Below are 17,566 nucleotides of genomic sequence, written 5' to 3'. Positions count from 1 at the left end.
TGAAATTTATATATAAACCAATATATAATATAACTACGGTATATAACATTTAATTAAATAAATTATATAAATTAGTAATATTCGTTAAACTGAAAGCTGTGTTAAAAATATTTTATTAAATAGAAATAACAAACATTAATATTCAAAACAAAAAATTAAAAATCTTTAAATTTTTAAATTTAATCATTAAATCTTCCATTAAATGATATTAAAAAAAAATAAAATACAATACGTTTTCAAATCAAATTATATAACAAAAAACAAAAATATACTCAACAACAAGCCTAAGTAGTGATATTAAAAAAAATCTCTTTTTTCAAAACTTCAATATAATGCCTATATACATAAAATATATATTTGAAAATCTTTGTTAAATAACAAAAACAAAATAATAACATTTTCAAACAAATAGCGTTGTGAACCAAACGAAAAATATCCTTTTTCCTTTTTGTAAATCCATCAAGTGAGAAAGTGGAAACGAGCCTGTCAACCTACCCCCCAATGGCTAGGCAAAAATAATATTCTAAACATAACCTTAACCTTAAACTTGACAACAACAAAGAAAAAGGACAAAACCTAGAAGACAAAAGAAAACAAAAAAAAAACAAAAAAAACACAAATCGAAGGCAACCCAGAGAACTGTAAACGTCAGCTGGAATAAAAAATAATCTTCTGGGGCCCGACAACAGTGCACTGCAGTTCACATTCATTGGCTGACGTACAGTACATTTTTGGCCGAGAACCAAAAAAATCCGAAGCCCAGTTATCAGCACCCATCCTTTCTAGGCCATCGCTGGGCTAGGCAACAATTACGTTACCAATCGAAGCGACGACCTTCGCGTGCCGCTGAAAAACTCCAAAAAAACAACAACCAACAAAATTCCACTCTCAACACCTTAAGGACACATTGGAATACATGGAATGCACCCCGACTAGATAACTGCAGCGTGTAGGACAACATCAACTACAACTGGTCGCCACCCTACCCAGACCACCTCCCACCCGAAACAAACTGCGAAAAACAGCAAGGTTCATTTGCAACACTTGTTTGCAGTTGGAATTTCTTCCTTCCTTCCTGCCACCTGCCACACAACCAACAACAACATTGCCAAACACTTCGTTTCTGTGAAAATTCCCGCCAAATTTGTTTGAGTGTGTGTCTGTGTCTCGCTCGCTCCATGTGCTGCTTGCTGTTCATCTAATGTTCATGCAATGATGATACACCAATAAATCTTGGCAAAGCGTCATGACCGGAAGTACGGTAAGTGTTTCAGTTGGATAATGCAACAAAATCGTTATATGCAAACTATTTACGCCCTCCCCCTAGGGCAATATGTCCGCCAAACATGAGTTGAACAAATTGTTTTGGAATTTTGTAGTTTTTTTTTTTTTTTTTTTTTTTTTTTTAGAAACATGTTGTAATGTGGAGGTTTTCCACTGCAAACTAGCAAATGGTAGGAAATGTCGAAAAAAGTTTTCAATTTTTAGCCGAGTCAAAATAAGTCAGAGAGGACTTATTGAATTGCAGTATATAAAGGATTCAATCTTGGGTTTTTAATCTTCGATAGAAAGGTCCCCTGTCAATAGGAGACCTGTATATGATCTTCAGACCAAAAAAATCCCATAATATATCTGTCTATAGAATATCGAAAATGTGAACTTATATAAAGGGACTATCAAGTGACCCCAACGAAAAGTCCACCTAAAAAAAATTAGATTCGTTCCAACAATCCATATTTGAACGCTAGAAACCAACAGCGACCTCAACCCAATTCAGTAAAGTTATAGTACGCATATCCAAAACCAGCTTCTTTTCTCAACCTCAGACAGCAGCGGTGACATCCACCATCAAATTTAAGGATTTCTGCTCTTTGCGATGTAGTACTAATAAGTACTTTTCGTACAGTCATACTACACAGAGACCTCAATATCAAAATTTCCCTTCACTAAACACGAAATTTATTACTTTTCGTAAAATTTTTCGATATCTCAATCATAGACATAAACAGTGACATCTATATCAAATTTCGCGATTTCAGCTCTATCCCTTCAGCCAATATCAAATTTAGTACCACTTAATACTTTTCGTACAATTATAGTACACAGATCTAAAATCATCTCAATATCTCAATTCTAAATACCAACAGTATTTTTCGTACTTTTCGTAAAAGCTAAGTACACATTTGCAAAACCATTCTATATCTCAATCCTAGACATCAACAGTTATGGCACTATAGAATCTCACGGTTTCAGCGGTTAGGACACATTTCGAAAATCATCATATCTTAATTCCAGATACCAACAGAGATATCAGTATCAAATTTGAGGATTCTAGCCTTATCTCTTCTCTCAATACCAAATGTAGTACCATTTAGTAATTTTCGTACAAATGTAAAACGAATTCCCAAACCGCTGCTTAATCTGAAAACTCGATACCATCAGTAACCTAAATATCAAATTTCAGAATTTAATCTCTATCGCTTTACCCAATAGAAAATTTAGTACTATTTAGTACTTTTTGTACATTTATAGTACACATTTCCAAAACTAACTTCATATTTCAATACCAGCTGAAAATTTGAGGATTCTAGGCCAATTCCTTCACTGAATATCAAATTTAGTACCATTTAGTACTTTTCGCACAAATATATGACATATTTCCAAACCACCGCCAAATCTCGAGCACAAATAACAACAGTAAACTAAATATTCTATCCCTTCAGCGAATACCAAAAATAGTACCATTCAGTACTTTTCGTACAATTGTCAGTCCCATACTCTAACCCCTAATGCCAAATTTTTGATTTCAAGCAATATCAGAGACCTCCATATTAAATTTATATCCCTTCTCCCAATACCTATTTAAGTACCACCTCGTAATTTTCAAACCACAGCTACCAAAATGGACATTCATATCAAATTTCGGGATTCCAGCCATATTTCTTCTTCACTCACCAAATTTAGCACCATTTTGTACTTCTCGTACAATTATAGTACAAATACCGAAACCACTTCCATATGGCCAGGCCACACATGAACAGCGACCTTAATACAAAATTCCACAATTCAAGTACTGTCTGTTCTCCCAATACCAAACTGTACAAAATATAGTACCATTCTGTACTTTTCGTACATTGATAGTACACATTTCCAAAACCGCCTCTTTATCACAAACCTACTACCAGCAGGGACCTCAAATACAAAATTTCAAAATTCCAGCTTCATCCCTCCAACCTAATCCAAACTGTTCCAAATTTAGCAACATTTCCAACACTTAGTACACATTTCCCGAACCACCGTTATTAAACTTATTTTCCAACTTTGATTCTCATACCGAATTTCATGTTTTCAGCTCTATTCGTTCTCATAATACCTTATGGTAATATTTTAGAAGTTCAGTACCATTTTCTGATAGGTCTCCTTTATAGGTTTTCAGTCTTCAAGAGACGTTCAACATTTCTAAGGTACACATATGACAAGAAAGAGACCTTATATATACAAAATGCCGTCTGAATCCAATGAAATGTCTTCAATCCGAAGAGTACCTAAAAAACAGATCTACTGTATGTAAAAACCGTAAATAGGTTTTTCGTTCTCCTAATTACCAGAAGACTTTTAAAATTCTTCGATCCTTTTGCTGACCAAAGCCGTTTCAAAAGCTTCTGCATGTCGTAGAATTTTTCGTGTTTTCTTTAGAAAGGGACTTTGTGAGGGTCTCCTAGGGACAGGTGATGCTGTGAAGGTCTTTGGTCCAAAGAAGACCTTTTAAAGATTTTATAAAAACCGAAAACCATAAGAACCCTTATCGGACGCCATTTGAAGGTCTTCTGCAGACAGGGAGACAATTAAGAGTTTTTGGTAGACCAACGACCGTTTTGAAGGCATTATTTTGACGGAGACCCTTTTAAGGACCAAAGACCTGTTGAAACTCTTCTAGCGACCAAAAACTTTCAAAAGTCCTGCACATTTTTTTCATTCGTACACCGAAGATAATTTGAAAATTCTTTGTAGACAATTCTATGGTCCGGGGATCCTTCAACGGTCCTCTGTAGACCGAATTTCTTTCGAGGGTTTTTACTAAGGCTACGGTCGAACCCATGGAAAGTTTTTGCCGGAAAAAATACCATATGAAGGTCCTTTGCCGGCCATAACCCTTTCGAATGTCTCTTGCAGGTCGAAATCTTATTGGACCTTTTTTAACAACTAGACCATAGGAAGGAGCCCTTGATGATTTAAGGTCAACGGTTTACACTACATCGAAAACTTGTAAACCGAAGCTCCTTCAAAGGTCTTCCGTAGACCAAAGGTCTTTTGATTTTCCAAAGGGTATTGTTAAAATGCAGATCCTCGATGATACTAAAAAAATTGGAGAAATCTCTTGGTCGAAGTGCTTTCGTGGTCTTGTATAGAGCAAAGATCTCTGGAAGGGTTTCTAACGACAAGATATATTTAAAAGGTCTTCTATTGATCTTAAAGGAGTGTTCTACAGGATGAGATAAAAAAACTGCATCAAAGTCAAACGCCATAATTTTTATATATATTTTTTTTTTTTTTTTTTTTTTTTTGAATGAAAGCAAAAAATATCGGAAATAGCATCAAATTTTAGAATAAGTTTAGATTTGTTCGAATTGGTCACCTTTGATACGATTTATGGCCTTCTAGCGGCCAAAGAAACCATCACATGCTGCCGGAATGTTGCTCTGCGGTATATTGACCCATTCCCGGCGAAGCGAAGGTGCACATTTTCAGCTGACCTCTTTGGCAAGTAAACAAGATCATTTTGTTTGTTTACAAACTCCTGAAACGAATGTTTTCTCATCGGAGCAGAGAAAACCAAATTCGGCAGTTCACAACTTCCGGCCAAGCGAAGCAACTCTTTAGCTCTTTTGGGTATATTTTCTTCCTATTTCTGTTGCGGTGTAGTTCTTGCACTTTTTGGAACTTCAATGGCTTTATCCCGAGCTCATTTTTCAATATTTGCCGAATGGAATATTGCGATATGGTCAGCTCACTAGCCATTTTTCGGCCACTGCGACGCGGGTTTCGATCAAGACGCTTCCTTACTTTTCGAACCATTTCTGTTCTGATATTGCTGTTTTCTTCCGTCCACTTCCTTGATCAGTATCACGGTAATGAGCAATGGTACGAAACACAAAAGATTTATTCACATTTAAATGCTGGAGTGCTCTAACGATAGCTACTTGTGGTTTTCCAGCCAAAACCACTAGAAATGACAGCAGTCAGAAGTTGGTTGCAGTTGTTTCATCTCACCCTGTAATTAAAAGGTCTTTCATTGATCTTAAAAAAGGGTCTTCTATTTGCAGGCGACTTTTTAAAAAAGACTTTTAAGAGCTTTTCTATTGGAAAAGGACTTCCCAAATCTTTGATAGAAATGACTTTTTTTGAACAGAAGACCTTTTAAAAGTCTTTATTCATATGTCGAAGGCGGTCTGTTGACCTTTTATAGACCGAAGCCTTTTAAAAATCTTCTGTAAACATTTTGAAGGTTGTTTTTGTGGACCGAGAACCATTCAAAATCGTTTATAAATCAAAGGTCCCTTATAAGCAGGGACCTCAAAAAGTTATATCCCTAAATGCAAAATTACACAAATTTAAGTGGAAATGTCTACAAACCATTGCACAGAGGGGTTAAAACACAAAACACGGAGATTAATTGAAAAATAAATTCTACTTCAGTACCGAAAATTTCAAAGTCATACGTTGTTTAGTTCTCTAATTACACAGTGGCAAATTTAAGAAATGTTTCACTTTTTCGCAAGAAGAAGGAAAAAATTTGTCTTTGTTTTTTTTTTTTTTTTTTTGAAGTGCAATAATTTAGTTTTTTTCCATCAAAAGTTATTATTTTAAAATTGAAACATCGAATGCAGGTAGTTATCAGTATTTTAGAATAAAAAAGCTTTAAAAATAATGATGTAAAAATATTTTAAAAATTAATTCAAAATATAACCATATTTTCGCCATATCCGAAAAGTATGTGGAGTTTTAAAAAAAATAATATCGAGAAGGTCTTAAAATTTTAATTTTGTATTTTAGTATGGAATGTCATCTTTCATAATCAACAAAAAACTCGTGCCCTTTTTGCCGTTTTTGTTGAATTTAAAAAATGGTGAAAATAGTCAACTGATTTTGCGGTGAATGTACTTTGATCTTGTTCTCTGTTTATTCGTTTTTTTTTTTTGTTGGTCTTTCTAAAGAAGTTTCTCTTGGGTTTTTATCCTGTTATTAACTGGAATTCTAAACTATATATATAAAACTATACATAAAAGTATTTTAGTCTCTTTAAAAATCAGTGGTGAGGTTACTTATTTAACCCTCAAGGATGATATAGATGATTTTTTAAATGTCAGTCACATATATATTTTTCTAAATATATTATAAGGTGTTAGTCTATTTCAGGTAGGAAGCCAATTTTTTATATATATATGCGCCAGCCAAATTTGTATAATTTTTTTTTTGTAGTTATTCCTTTCCTCATAAAAATATGTAGTATAATTTTTCTTCAGATTTAGAAGGTTTTAGAAAGGATAAATAATTTTTTTTTTTGGCTTAACTCAAATTTTGGATATATATAGGCAATTTTTGTAATATTTCCATCCATCCATTGGGAAACAAAATACAAAATAATAAGTTTGTAAAAAGCTCTGTCTGAAACCCTCAAAATACCTAGTATTAGGAAGTACCATTATATATTTTGCAGGAAGAAATTCCCAAAATCCATAAATTTTGGAAGAACCGTCATATACGGTCAATACTTAATAGTGGATTTATCTTCACAAAATTTAGCAGGGAGAGATTTTGTCCGCTCAGAATTCAAAATGTTGGAGGTAATATGAATGTCTGAGCAAAATTTCAGAGCGATAAAATGCTTCCCTGAATTAATCTTCGTTTTTGAGCATCTTACCCCACTGTGCGTTGCTTAGGACAATTGGAAATAATATTTTTTATGGAAACCCAAAATGTCAAATTACATCTAATTGAGATGAAAATAGTGTCCAAAGCCTTCTTATTATGAAAATTAAGAAGTACTTTTATATGTATACGAGCTTAGTACAAAACCTTGAAATCCCTATTTAAAGTCAGCTGTTTAGTACGCAACAGCTGATTATAATTTATCGGATGATTCACCCATTATTCAATCTTCAACCGGATCCTTCTGGTATTGATTGAGTATCTAGTCGCTAAAAAACCTTACTCTTCTATTTACCAAGATTTTCATTGTATGGTTTTAGTATTATAACAGGGTTACGACTTCTAAGCCAAATGTAAGTGTCATAATCCAAACAGACGATACTGTTACCAAAATATCAATGGCTTTCTTTTTTTTTCAAATCAACCTTCATGATATCAAACCAATTCCAACAGTATCATTCACACATGCCTGTTCACAAAAAAAAGCGAAAAAAATTCACATGACCTTGCACTTCGTGCCAAAAAAAAAATCCTTTTAAGTCAATTATCCTTGTTAGCGACGATGGTGGTGGTGGTGATGATGATGACGACGATGATGATAGCACCTATCATATCGATAATATATCGTTTGGTCTGCCGTTCGTTCAATTTTCGTCCAACCCCTCCTTGCCACTTCGCGATAACCTTTGATATTTGCATTGAACGCCAGTGCACACCTTATGGCGTTTAAGGCTACAATAACCTTAACCTTGTACAACAACAACTCATCAATTTGGATTTCGTATGAACCGGTCGGCCAATTCAATAACAAAATTTAAAAGAACACATTTCGCTACAGCAATAATATTAAATTTTGTTTTGGATGACCAGTGAACGGAATGCGGATATGACGGAGGTATTTTAAGCCATATGTTGTATATGTAAGCTATTTACATTTCCTTGTGGCTAAACATTTCAACTATGGCCTAAACTAGGCAATTATTTAGAAAATTTATGGATTGTTAAAATGTGTTGGGCACATATGGTAGCGAATTTGAAATTGAAGTGAGCGAACATATGGTGCTAAATGTGGTGTTCTCCTTCAATGTAATATGTAAGTTAGTAGTCTTGTTAGAGAGGGATAAATAAACAAATATTTGTATAAATAACACTGTGTGACAATTTTCAGATCATGATCAGGGGGAGGTGCTACAAATTCCAAGTGAAGGTGCTACAAATTGGATTGTCAGGAGAAAATTTTTTAGGGCTCATTATATGTATAGCCTTAACCATATACAGGGCTCAAATATTTTGCTCTATACTTTGCAAAATTTTAGATAAAGTATCCGATATGGTTACAGAGGGTATATATCGTTTGTTACTGCCAAAACGTGCCTCATCGGAATATCGGTATTAAACCCTAGGTCTTCTTGGACCAAATCCGTTTCAGGGTATTTGGAGTTGATCTAGAAGTGCGTGTCTGTCGGGCTGACTGGTGCTCACTATAACTCTCGAAGGGAGTATCCGATTTGGTCCAAACTTGATACATAGTATTATTATTATCAAACTTAGATTGAGTTCGGAGATGGGCAATATCGGTCCACTCCTTCTGGTCATCATTTTCAAAGAATAGAACTTGAGTCGAACCTGGAGAGTTTCTAGTGTATAATTCGCATATGCTAATTTGCAATAAGTTCGAAATATATACTACTTTCCAGAGAACGGCCCTTGTAAGCCATCATCCACACCAAATATGCCTGATGAGCCGCTTAACCAACGGCGAAACGCGTCGCATAGTGATAGTGTCTATCTGGCTTTCCTTTTCACTGCAAATTTCAGATCATTAAGCTCGTCTCGAAAGAGAAAACAAACACATAAATCATAAAACATATGATCTTCGCCTTAACAAGGCAAAACTCGAAAATAATTTACGTCATAGAAATTTTGAGCACGTCTTAAAAATCCCAATATTTTGTCAGTGCTAGCACAGGTTCGAAAATGGACTATATCGGCCCACTCAATCAAGTACCTTCCCCACAAAGGGTCAGGATTTTGAATAATTATATCTCTTATAAAATGCGAAATTAGCATCCAATTTCCTTCAAATTTCACACATCACCAAAAATTCCATTAACACAAAATCTGGTGTGAAGATGGAATATATCGGTACACACCTTCTGAAACCTTCCCCACAACGGGTCAACATTTTGAATAATTGTCTCTATTATAAAATGTAAAATAAAAGTCTCACGGTCGTAAAATTTCACACATCTCAATTATTTTACCAACACAAGACCTGGTATTAAGGACAGATAGAACGGAATACTCCTTTAGGTACCTCCCCCACTGCGAGTCAAAATTTTGAACAACCATTACGCTCATAAAAGTGGGTATGAGCGCACGATTTTTTCAACACAAGATCCAGTATGGAGATGGGATACATCGATTTACCCCTTCTCGTACCTCCCCCACAAAGGCTCAAATTTTTGAATAATTATAGATCTTTATAATGGGAAATAAGGGTCCGATTGACTTCTAGTTTTGCTCCACTCAATATTTTTACTAGCACAAGATCTGGTGCGGGTAAATCGGCCCACTCTTATGCTACCTCCCCCCAATGGGTCAAACTTTTGAAAAAAATCTGTCTCTCATAGAATGCGAAATATGAATCTGATTCTTCCTAAACTTCGTACATCCCAATATTTTTATATGACTAGATTTGACGGTGGATTGGAAATGCTTTCTATTTGGTACGAAAAGTACTAAATGGTACTAAATTTGGTATTAGGTGAAGGGATAGGGCTGGAATCCTTAAATTTAATGTTTATGCCTTGTTGGTATCTGGTATTGATTTATGGAGGTACTATTTAATATAAAAGGAACATAAAGTGGTTGAAATCTGAAATGTGCTATAAGGGTCGCTGGTCATGTGTAACCTGGACATATGGAGGTGGTTTGGGAAATTTGTACTGTAATTCTACGAAAAGTACTAATTAATACTATATTTGGATTTGGGCAATGGGATGAAGATAAAATTCTGGAATTAAATTTTTAGATTACTGATGGTATCTGTGTTTGAGATTAGGTGGTGGTTTGGAAATGCGTCCTATATTTGTACGAAAATTGCTAAATGGAACTAAATTTGGAATTGGGTGAAAATATACTGCTTCAAATCGGAAATTTAACAGTAGGATCACTGTCAGTGTGTAGGGTTGATATTTTTAGGCGGTTTTGAAAATACGTACCAAAAAGTACTAAATGGTACTAAATTTAGTTTTTGGGTAACTGATTGAGTTGGAAGTCCAAAATTTGGCATTAGGATCACTGGATTGAGAACTAAAATGGGATTTGCATGAAAAGTACTATATAGTACTATATTTGGTAACATTTGGTATTGGGTGAACAGATAGAGGTTGATATCTGAAATTTGGTATCAGGATCGCTGTTCATGTGTAGCATGGACAAATAGTGGTGGTTTCGGAAATGTATACTATGATTGTACAAAAAGTACTGAATAGTACTAAATTTGATATTGGGTGAAAGGACACAGATATACAATTCTGAAGTTTGTTATTTAAATTACTGATGGTATCTGTGTTTGATATTTTGCTGTGGTTTGGAAATGTGACCTATATTTATTCGAAAAGTACCTAATGATACTAAATTTTGTATTGCGTGAAGAGATGGGGACTGGAATCCTCTTATTTGATATTGATGTCTCTGTTGGTATCTGGAACTGAGATATGGATGTGAAATGTGTACAATTATTGTACAAAAAGTACTAAATTTGGGATTGGGTGAAGGAATAGAGCTGATATCCTGAAATTTAATATGGATGTCACTGTTGATGGTTGTCACGTACTATAATTGTACTAAATTTGGTAATGGGGGAAATTAAAGATCTGAAATACTGAAATTTTATATTAAGGTATCTGCTGTTGGTACCTGAACTTGAGATATGGAGATTATTTTTTGAAAATGCGTACTTTAACTGTACGAAAAGTACTAACTGGTACTAAATTTGGTATTGGGTGAAGGGATCCTTAAATTGTATAAGGATGTCACGGTCGGTCTCTGTGATTGGCAGTAGGAGTTAATTCACACACATAACGGAACGGTTTTAACCCTAAAATGTGTGTTAAATATTTATGAATTCCTGAAGTTTAGGTAAGCTCTAGACTTTTTATACCTTCTAGGACCTATGCTAGAATTTTATGTCAAAAAGTTTGTAGAATATTTTGACTTGCTACGAACCCGTTTAAGGGGAGTTTTTATCCACAATTTGCAAAAAATGGACCAAAAAGACCCCATTGGAGACTCGTTTGGGGGTTAATATTTTTCTAACAAAAAGATCCTCGTATTGTTATCTGTATCGCTTTCAAGGACACTACATTCCTGAAATCTTTAAACTTTCAAAACGCAGATATTTTAGCTCTATTTTCATAGTCTACTGGATTTTTCCTGTAATTATTGAAAACGTTTTTGTTGCACAGTGTAATTCTCAAACTTCTTTTTTTTTTTTTTTTGGTTATCTTTTCCAGACATTACAAAAATGCAGGAAATGAGTTACCTGCAGGATAATTCCAAAGTGGAGGCACTTACCAAAGCTGTTCTCATCTCCATATTAGCCGTTGCCATTATTTTATCGAATCTCTTGATTATAGCCACATATGCCAATTTCAAAGGTAAGTTCGGAAAGTTGTGATTTCCCATATTTCCCAAAATTTTCTGCTATCCACCAAAACCGAAATTCCTTAACCAAATTATAATTTAAAAAAAATATATATATCCCCAACAAATCCTTCTGTATATATTATTGTAAACTATTCTTAAGACTGACTATGTGTGTGTGTGAAAGAGAGACTTAAAAACAGAAATATATGTTAAATATGGACAAGACGAAAAAAATGGTTGAAAAAAGGTAATTAAATAAATTTTCGAAATTAAAAATGCTTCCTGGAGGACAATCATGTGTTTCCCAGCAAACCTTGCGATGAGAGGAAGTTGAAAAAAACGAGATATTAATATTTTGTTATTTTTTTTAAATTCTATTTTATCCCACCTGTTGCTGCATGTCTAGGTCCCACTGAGGTCATCAATTACTATTTGCTGTCATTAGCTGTAGCAGATTTATTATGCGGTCTATTGGTGGTGCCATTTTCAGTCTATCCCGCCCTGACTGGCGAATGGATCCAGGAGGAGATTATATGTCGCTTCACAGGCTATCTGGAGGTAACACTGTGGGCGGTATCGGTGTACACCTTCATGTGGATATCGGTTGATCGCTATCTGGCAGTGCGGAAACCTCTGCGCTATGAGACTGTGCAGACAAAAACAAGGTGGGTTCTCCTTATGCTCAATTGTTGTAGAGGATATTATTAATTTGTTGTTTGTCTTTAGATGCCAATGCTGGATGGCCTTCACCTGGATCTCAGCCGCCCTCCTCTGCTGTCCGCCCATATTGGGCTATACGGCGCCGGTGAAAAACGATGTCGCCCACATCTGCATGCTCGACTGGGGCAATATGGCGGCCTATAGCATAACTCTAGCAATATTAGTCTTAGGTCCCAGTGTTATATCCATTGTCCATAACTATTCATATATATTCATAATGATGCGCAAGCTCAAGTCGGGCGAGCCCATACACGATAAAGAATACGCTACGGCGTTGGCCGAAAATTTATCGAATCCAAGTCATATGATGTCATTTGCATTAGTGTTTGCATTCTGGATGTCCTGGTTGCCGTGGATTTCGTTACGTTTGTACGAACAGGTAACCGGTGATGTTGTGCAAAGTACTCTCATTAATTTTGGCGTCGTCTGGATCGGCGTGCTAAATTCCTTTTGGAAGATAATAATAATGACCACGATGTCACCGCAATTTCGTATCGCGCTCAGAGTATTTTGCCTAACAATATGCTGTAAGACTAAGGGCCGTTTGCAAGCTGAACTAATCGGGTTGGACCCAGATGACTAGAGTCGTTAGATTTTCATGTGGCTTAAAGTGTATCGATGAGTACTACTGAAATGCCTTTATCCAAAAAATTTTCTCCCACACCTAACCCCTCCCCCTAACCAGATACACACACACAACTTTTAAATTTTTTTGGAAAAGCTAACTCGCCCAGCCCAGCCCACCTTTCACACAAAACACACACTCACACATTTACACATATTTTAGTATGCCCCCAACGATGGGAGTTCTTGAGGAACTTTAATACAAATTGCCCCACACACAAACACCCACATACACACACACACCTCCACATACTTTCCATAATTTTTATTAAAAATTAAAACCCCAAACCAAAAACTAGTTTATTATTCTCATAGATGAACAAAAAAAAAACAGAACTAAAGATTTAATTAAATTGGTTGTAATTAGATGAAATTATAAATATATTAAAAAAATAATTCAATTTAAATTAAATAATTAAACAAAATACAACTTTAGATAAAAAGTAATGCAAACTGTACGTACATACTATTAACTATACTTTGCAAATAAATGAAGAAAAAAAAATAATATGAAATTATAAAAATTATAAAAAAAAAATAATCTAGCATCTCTAAGCTAAAGTGAATTAGTGCAACTAAAGTTGATTAGCATTTAAGTCTTGATTTATAAACAAAATGAAAAAAAAAACAAAAACATAACGAAGAAAAACAATTTTCATTCCAAAATAAATTTAAAATATTAATTAAAATCTATGAAAAAAGTATAAATAAAATCCATAATTAAGTTATTTTTGATAAGTAGTTTTAAAGGCATAGAAAAAAATGAATAAATTTAATGAGCTTACACCATTAATTTTTTATTTTTTTATTTTATTTTCAAATCGATGGCGAATTTGAGAAAATAATTTCATAAATAAAGATCTCAAAATATTTTCTTGGGCGCAGAGACACACATATATATTTTAAATCGAATTTTCAAACAGGCCGGCGCTACTTTAATCATATTTAAATGTTAAGGATAAAAAAAAATACTAATTTTGATTCCGAAAGTCAAAGGAAGTCTCCAAACAGTCTCATATCTCATATGAACTGAGACCTCTTCTTCTCTCATTGATTTATAGAAGATATTTTAAAAGTTTTTCAAAAGTTCTTCAACTTTTTCTAGGAAATCTGTTAGACTCTCTTTAAATTACCACGAGATAATAGGTCTTAAATACGGAAATTTCGAGGAAATTATATACCAATAGAGAAGAATATGCCAGTGAAATATCGGTAGGTCAAATATTCTTTTATCAGTGGAAGATCTTTTGGTCTCTTCATATGTGGCCTATAAGAGATCTTATGTCAAGAAAGAACGTCTTTAGGGTCATTTGTCTAAAGAGGAACACCTCATGATTTTACCTCAAGATGGTTCTGAAAAAAAAAAACCGAAAGTTATATGATTTTAATTATATACCAATAGAAAAGTACATTCTAGTGGAATATCGGCGGGTCTAAATGGCCAAAAGTTCTCTTATCAGTAGAAGACTTCTTAGTCTTCTCATATGGGGTCTGTAAGAGATCTTCTGTCAAGAGAGAATCTCTATTGGATCGTTTATAAAGTGAGGAACGCTTGAAAATCTTCAATTCTATTTCCTTAGGAAATGTCTTCAAATGACCAAAAATGGGTCTTTAAAAACGGAAAGTCTCTGAAAGTTATTTTCCAGTGGATGGGTATATTTTCAATAGAATATCGCTGGGTCTAAAACACCAAAAGTCCATTTATCAGTATAAGAACTCTCGGTTTCCTGATAGGGAACCTATAAGAGATCCGGTTAAGGGAGTACCCCTTTAAGAGCTTTTATCAAGAGAGGAATGCTTGACGATCGTCTATTATATTTTTCTAGAATTTCCATTAGACTCTCTTGAAATTAGGTCTTAAAAAAAGTAAATCTATGAAAATTTATACCAATAGAAAATTATATTCCAGTGGAATATAGGTAAATCCAAAATGTCTAAAGTCCAATTATCAGCAGAAGAGCTCTTGGTCTTCTCTCAAGAAATTACCTCTTTAAGGACGTTTATCAAGAGAGGGACACTTGAAGATATTACTACAAGATAGTTTTTAAAAAACGGAAACTCTGAGGACATTATATATGGAAATTTATATTCCAGTGGAATATCGGTAGGTTAAAATGGTCAACAGTTCTCTTATCAGCAAAAGACCTCTTGGTCTCCTCATATGGGTGCTTTAAGAGATCTCCGTCAAGAGAATACCTCTTTAAGGTATTTTATCAAGAGAGGATCGCTTAAAGATCTTCAATACTATTTTTCTAGAAGATTATATTCCATATTACCAGAAGATAGTTCTTAAAGCAAGGGAGTCCGAAGGCTATAAACCAGTAGAGGTGTACATTTTCAATGTAATATCTGTAGGTCTAAACGGTCAAATGTCCATTTATCAGCAGAAGACCTCTTGGTCTGCTTATAGGGGACATGTTAGATATATTCTGTTAAGAAAGTACCTTTTTAAGGTCTTTTATCAAGAGAGGAATGCCTGATGATTTTCAATTCTACTTTTTCTAGAAGATGGGTTTTGAAAAAGGAACGTCTGTTTTGAGCAGTGCTGCTATAGACAGAAGGCTTTTAAAAGACTAATTATATTTTTAGAAGAACTTCAGTGGATATTTTCTTTCTAGATGGCATGAGATGACAGACTGGATTTAAGAGGTTGTCACTTTATGGGCAGACTTTTGTCCTCAATGGATAAAATTCCTTTAAGATCACCTCCTCCCAGAACTTTGAGAGGTCTTTCGATATAGACAGGAGATTCTGCATATATTCCATATTTTTGAGAGTCTTCCCTTTCAAAAAGTCTTTTAAGACCATCCAGAGAGGGAAATAGAGAGAGGCGTATTCTATTGCTGAGGAGAATAAATATTAAATGGACACAAAAGTTTAAAACGTTTTCAAATTATAAAATTCCTTTGAGATCTCTTGCATAGGAAAAAATACTACTGATAGGTCTTCTATGAGAGAAAAATAGGCAGAAAACCTTTTGAGGTCTCTCGACACGCTTTGGCATGCACTTCAAGGTTATCTTTAAGAGTTAATTTATCTTTTTTCGGGAGGATTTCATCTGTCCTTATAAAGTCTTTGGCCTAATTTATCAAGTTAAATTGGCCTTTCGGGCCTGTGGAAGGTCTTAAATCCATAAAAGTTTGATCTGAATTTGTGATATATATTTCGTATGGATATATATTTCGTTGAACCTCAAAGGATTGAAATTTCTAAATTTTCTAACTATAGATAGAATACCTTTTGAAGGCCCTCTTACTATATAAGATATGTATAAAATTATAAGTTTATATTTATATCTAAAAGACTTTTAAATTATTCCGAAAATGTCTCCTAACAATGGTATTGGCTTTTCGACTATAGATAACATATGTTTTGGTCCTCGAAAAATTGAAACAAAAATCAAAAATTGGTCTTTGAATTTTAAGTTTTCTTTTAATGGTATTTAAATGAACGAAGCAATTTACAGATTTCTTCCAGCAAATACATTGAAAACCGAGAGCCCTCCTTTATTAACTCAAGTCTTTTTGAGAATTTTGGTTCTCGGATTTTGGATAGTGCATTCGAAAGGCGCATATGAACTTCATTTTGTACTCGAAAAAATAAACATGGGCACAAACCTAATTAGATACCAATATAGAGTCATGTGTAGAATTCTGGAAAAGAAATTCTGAAAATCAAAGATCGGTCGAAGACTTTATACATTTCCTTGTCTCCTTCAAATTAAGCCCAGATATGAATGAATGAATACTGCTATTCATATGTGTGTAATAGAAATTTTAGGATCTTTAGTCGATAGCAGTTAAGTTTTTTATTTCAAAATATATTTTTAAAGCTTTCTGTTTAGAGTAATAATAACAATAGTAGATATATATTGATTAAATATAAGTCAAACATTTGTTGCCAAAAATAAAACTCACTTAAAACAATATCACCGACATCAATATCAATATTTTTTATTTCTCAAAACACAGCATCACAATATTATAAATATGGCTACGGTCTGTGGGTGTGCGAACAATTTTAATCGACTTTCGTTTTTTGAAATATTTGCAACAGTCTTCGTTGACTTTCAGGTGGTGTCATTCCCAGAGGAAGTCCATACAAAGGCATGGCAATGTAAGGGCTAGACAAAATACATTATGAAGAAGGATATTTATAACATAACATACAGGGTGAGATAAAAAAAACTGCAACAAAGTCAAACGCCATAATTTTTACATTTTTTTTAAATTTTAATGAATGAAAGCAAAAAAATGTCGGAAATAGCATCAAATGTTAGAATAAGTTTAGATTTGTTCGAATTGGTCACCTTTGGCACGATATATGGCCTTCAAACGGGCAATGAAACCATCACACGCTTTTCGAATTCTGCTCTTCGGTATTTTGGCCCGTTCCCGGCGAAGCGTTTGCTTGAGGTGATCGACACTTTGGTATTTTTTAGTACCAACCTTGCTTTCCAAAATACTCCAGACACAATAGTCTAACGGATTGGTATCCGGACATTTTGGTGACCATTAGGCGCTGGAAATGAAGCGAGGAACGTCATTTTGTAACCGAGGAACCTCATTTTGTAACCATTCTTGGGTGGCGTGTGCTGAGTCCTGTTGGAATTTCCAAGGTCAAAATGTTTGCGCGACCA

General features: G+C 34.3%; 1 protein-coding gene across 1 annotated transcript; it reads left to right on the top strand.

The window, feature by feature from the left end:
* Positions 1 to 230: 230 nt before the first annotated feature.
* LOC101896511 (G-protein coupled receptor 52) lies at positions 231 to 17,354 on the top strand. Its single transcript, XM_005180305.4, has 4 exons — positions 231 to 1,261; positions 11,451 to 11,594; positions 11,990 to 12,248; positions 12,310 to 17,354. Exons 2-4 carry the CDS (start codon positions 11,462 to 11,464, stop codon positions 12,884 to 12,886), a joined length of 969 nt encoding a protein of 322 aa, XP_005180362.1. The 5' UTR covers positions 231 to 1,261; positions 11,451 to 11,461; the 3' UTR covers positions 12,887 to 17,354.
* The last annotated feature ends 212 nt before the right edge of the window (positions 17,355 to 17,566 follow it).

This window comes from Musca domestica, unplaced genomic scaffold, assembly GCF_030504385.1.
Source record: "Musca domestica strain aabys unplaced genomic scaffold, Musca_domestica.polishedcontigs.V.1.1 45, whole genome shotgun sequence".
Taxonomy (NCBI): Eukaryota; Metazoa; Arthropoda; class Insecta; order Diptera; family Muscidae; genus Musca; species Musca domestica.
This window is presented reverse-complemented; position numbering and strand designations above follow the sequence as displayed.

Excerpts from the sequence above, each read along its gene's own strand:
- LOC101896511 (XM_005180305.4), top strand. The coding sequence starts at position 11,462 with ATGCAGGAAATGAGTTACCTGCAGGATAATTCCAAAGTGGAGGCACTT. Across the intron at positions 11,595-11,989 it reads CACATATGCCAATTTCAAAG|GTCCCACTGAGGTCATCAAT; the intron begins GTAAGTTCGGAA and ends CTGCATGTCTAG. Across the intron at positions 12,249-12,309 it reads ACTGTGCAGACAAAAACAAG|ATGCCAATGCTGGATGGCCT; the intron begins GTGGGTTCTCCT and ends GTTTGTCTTTAG.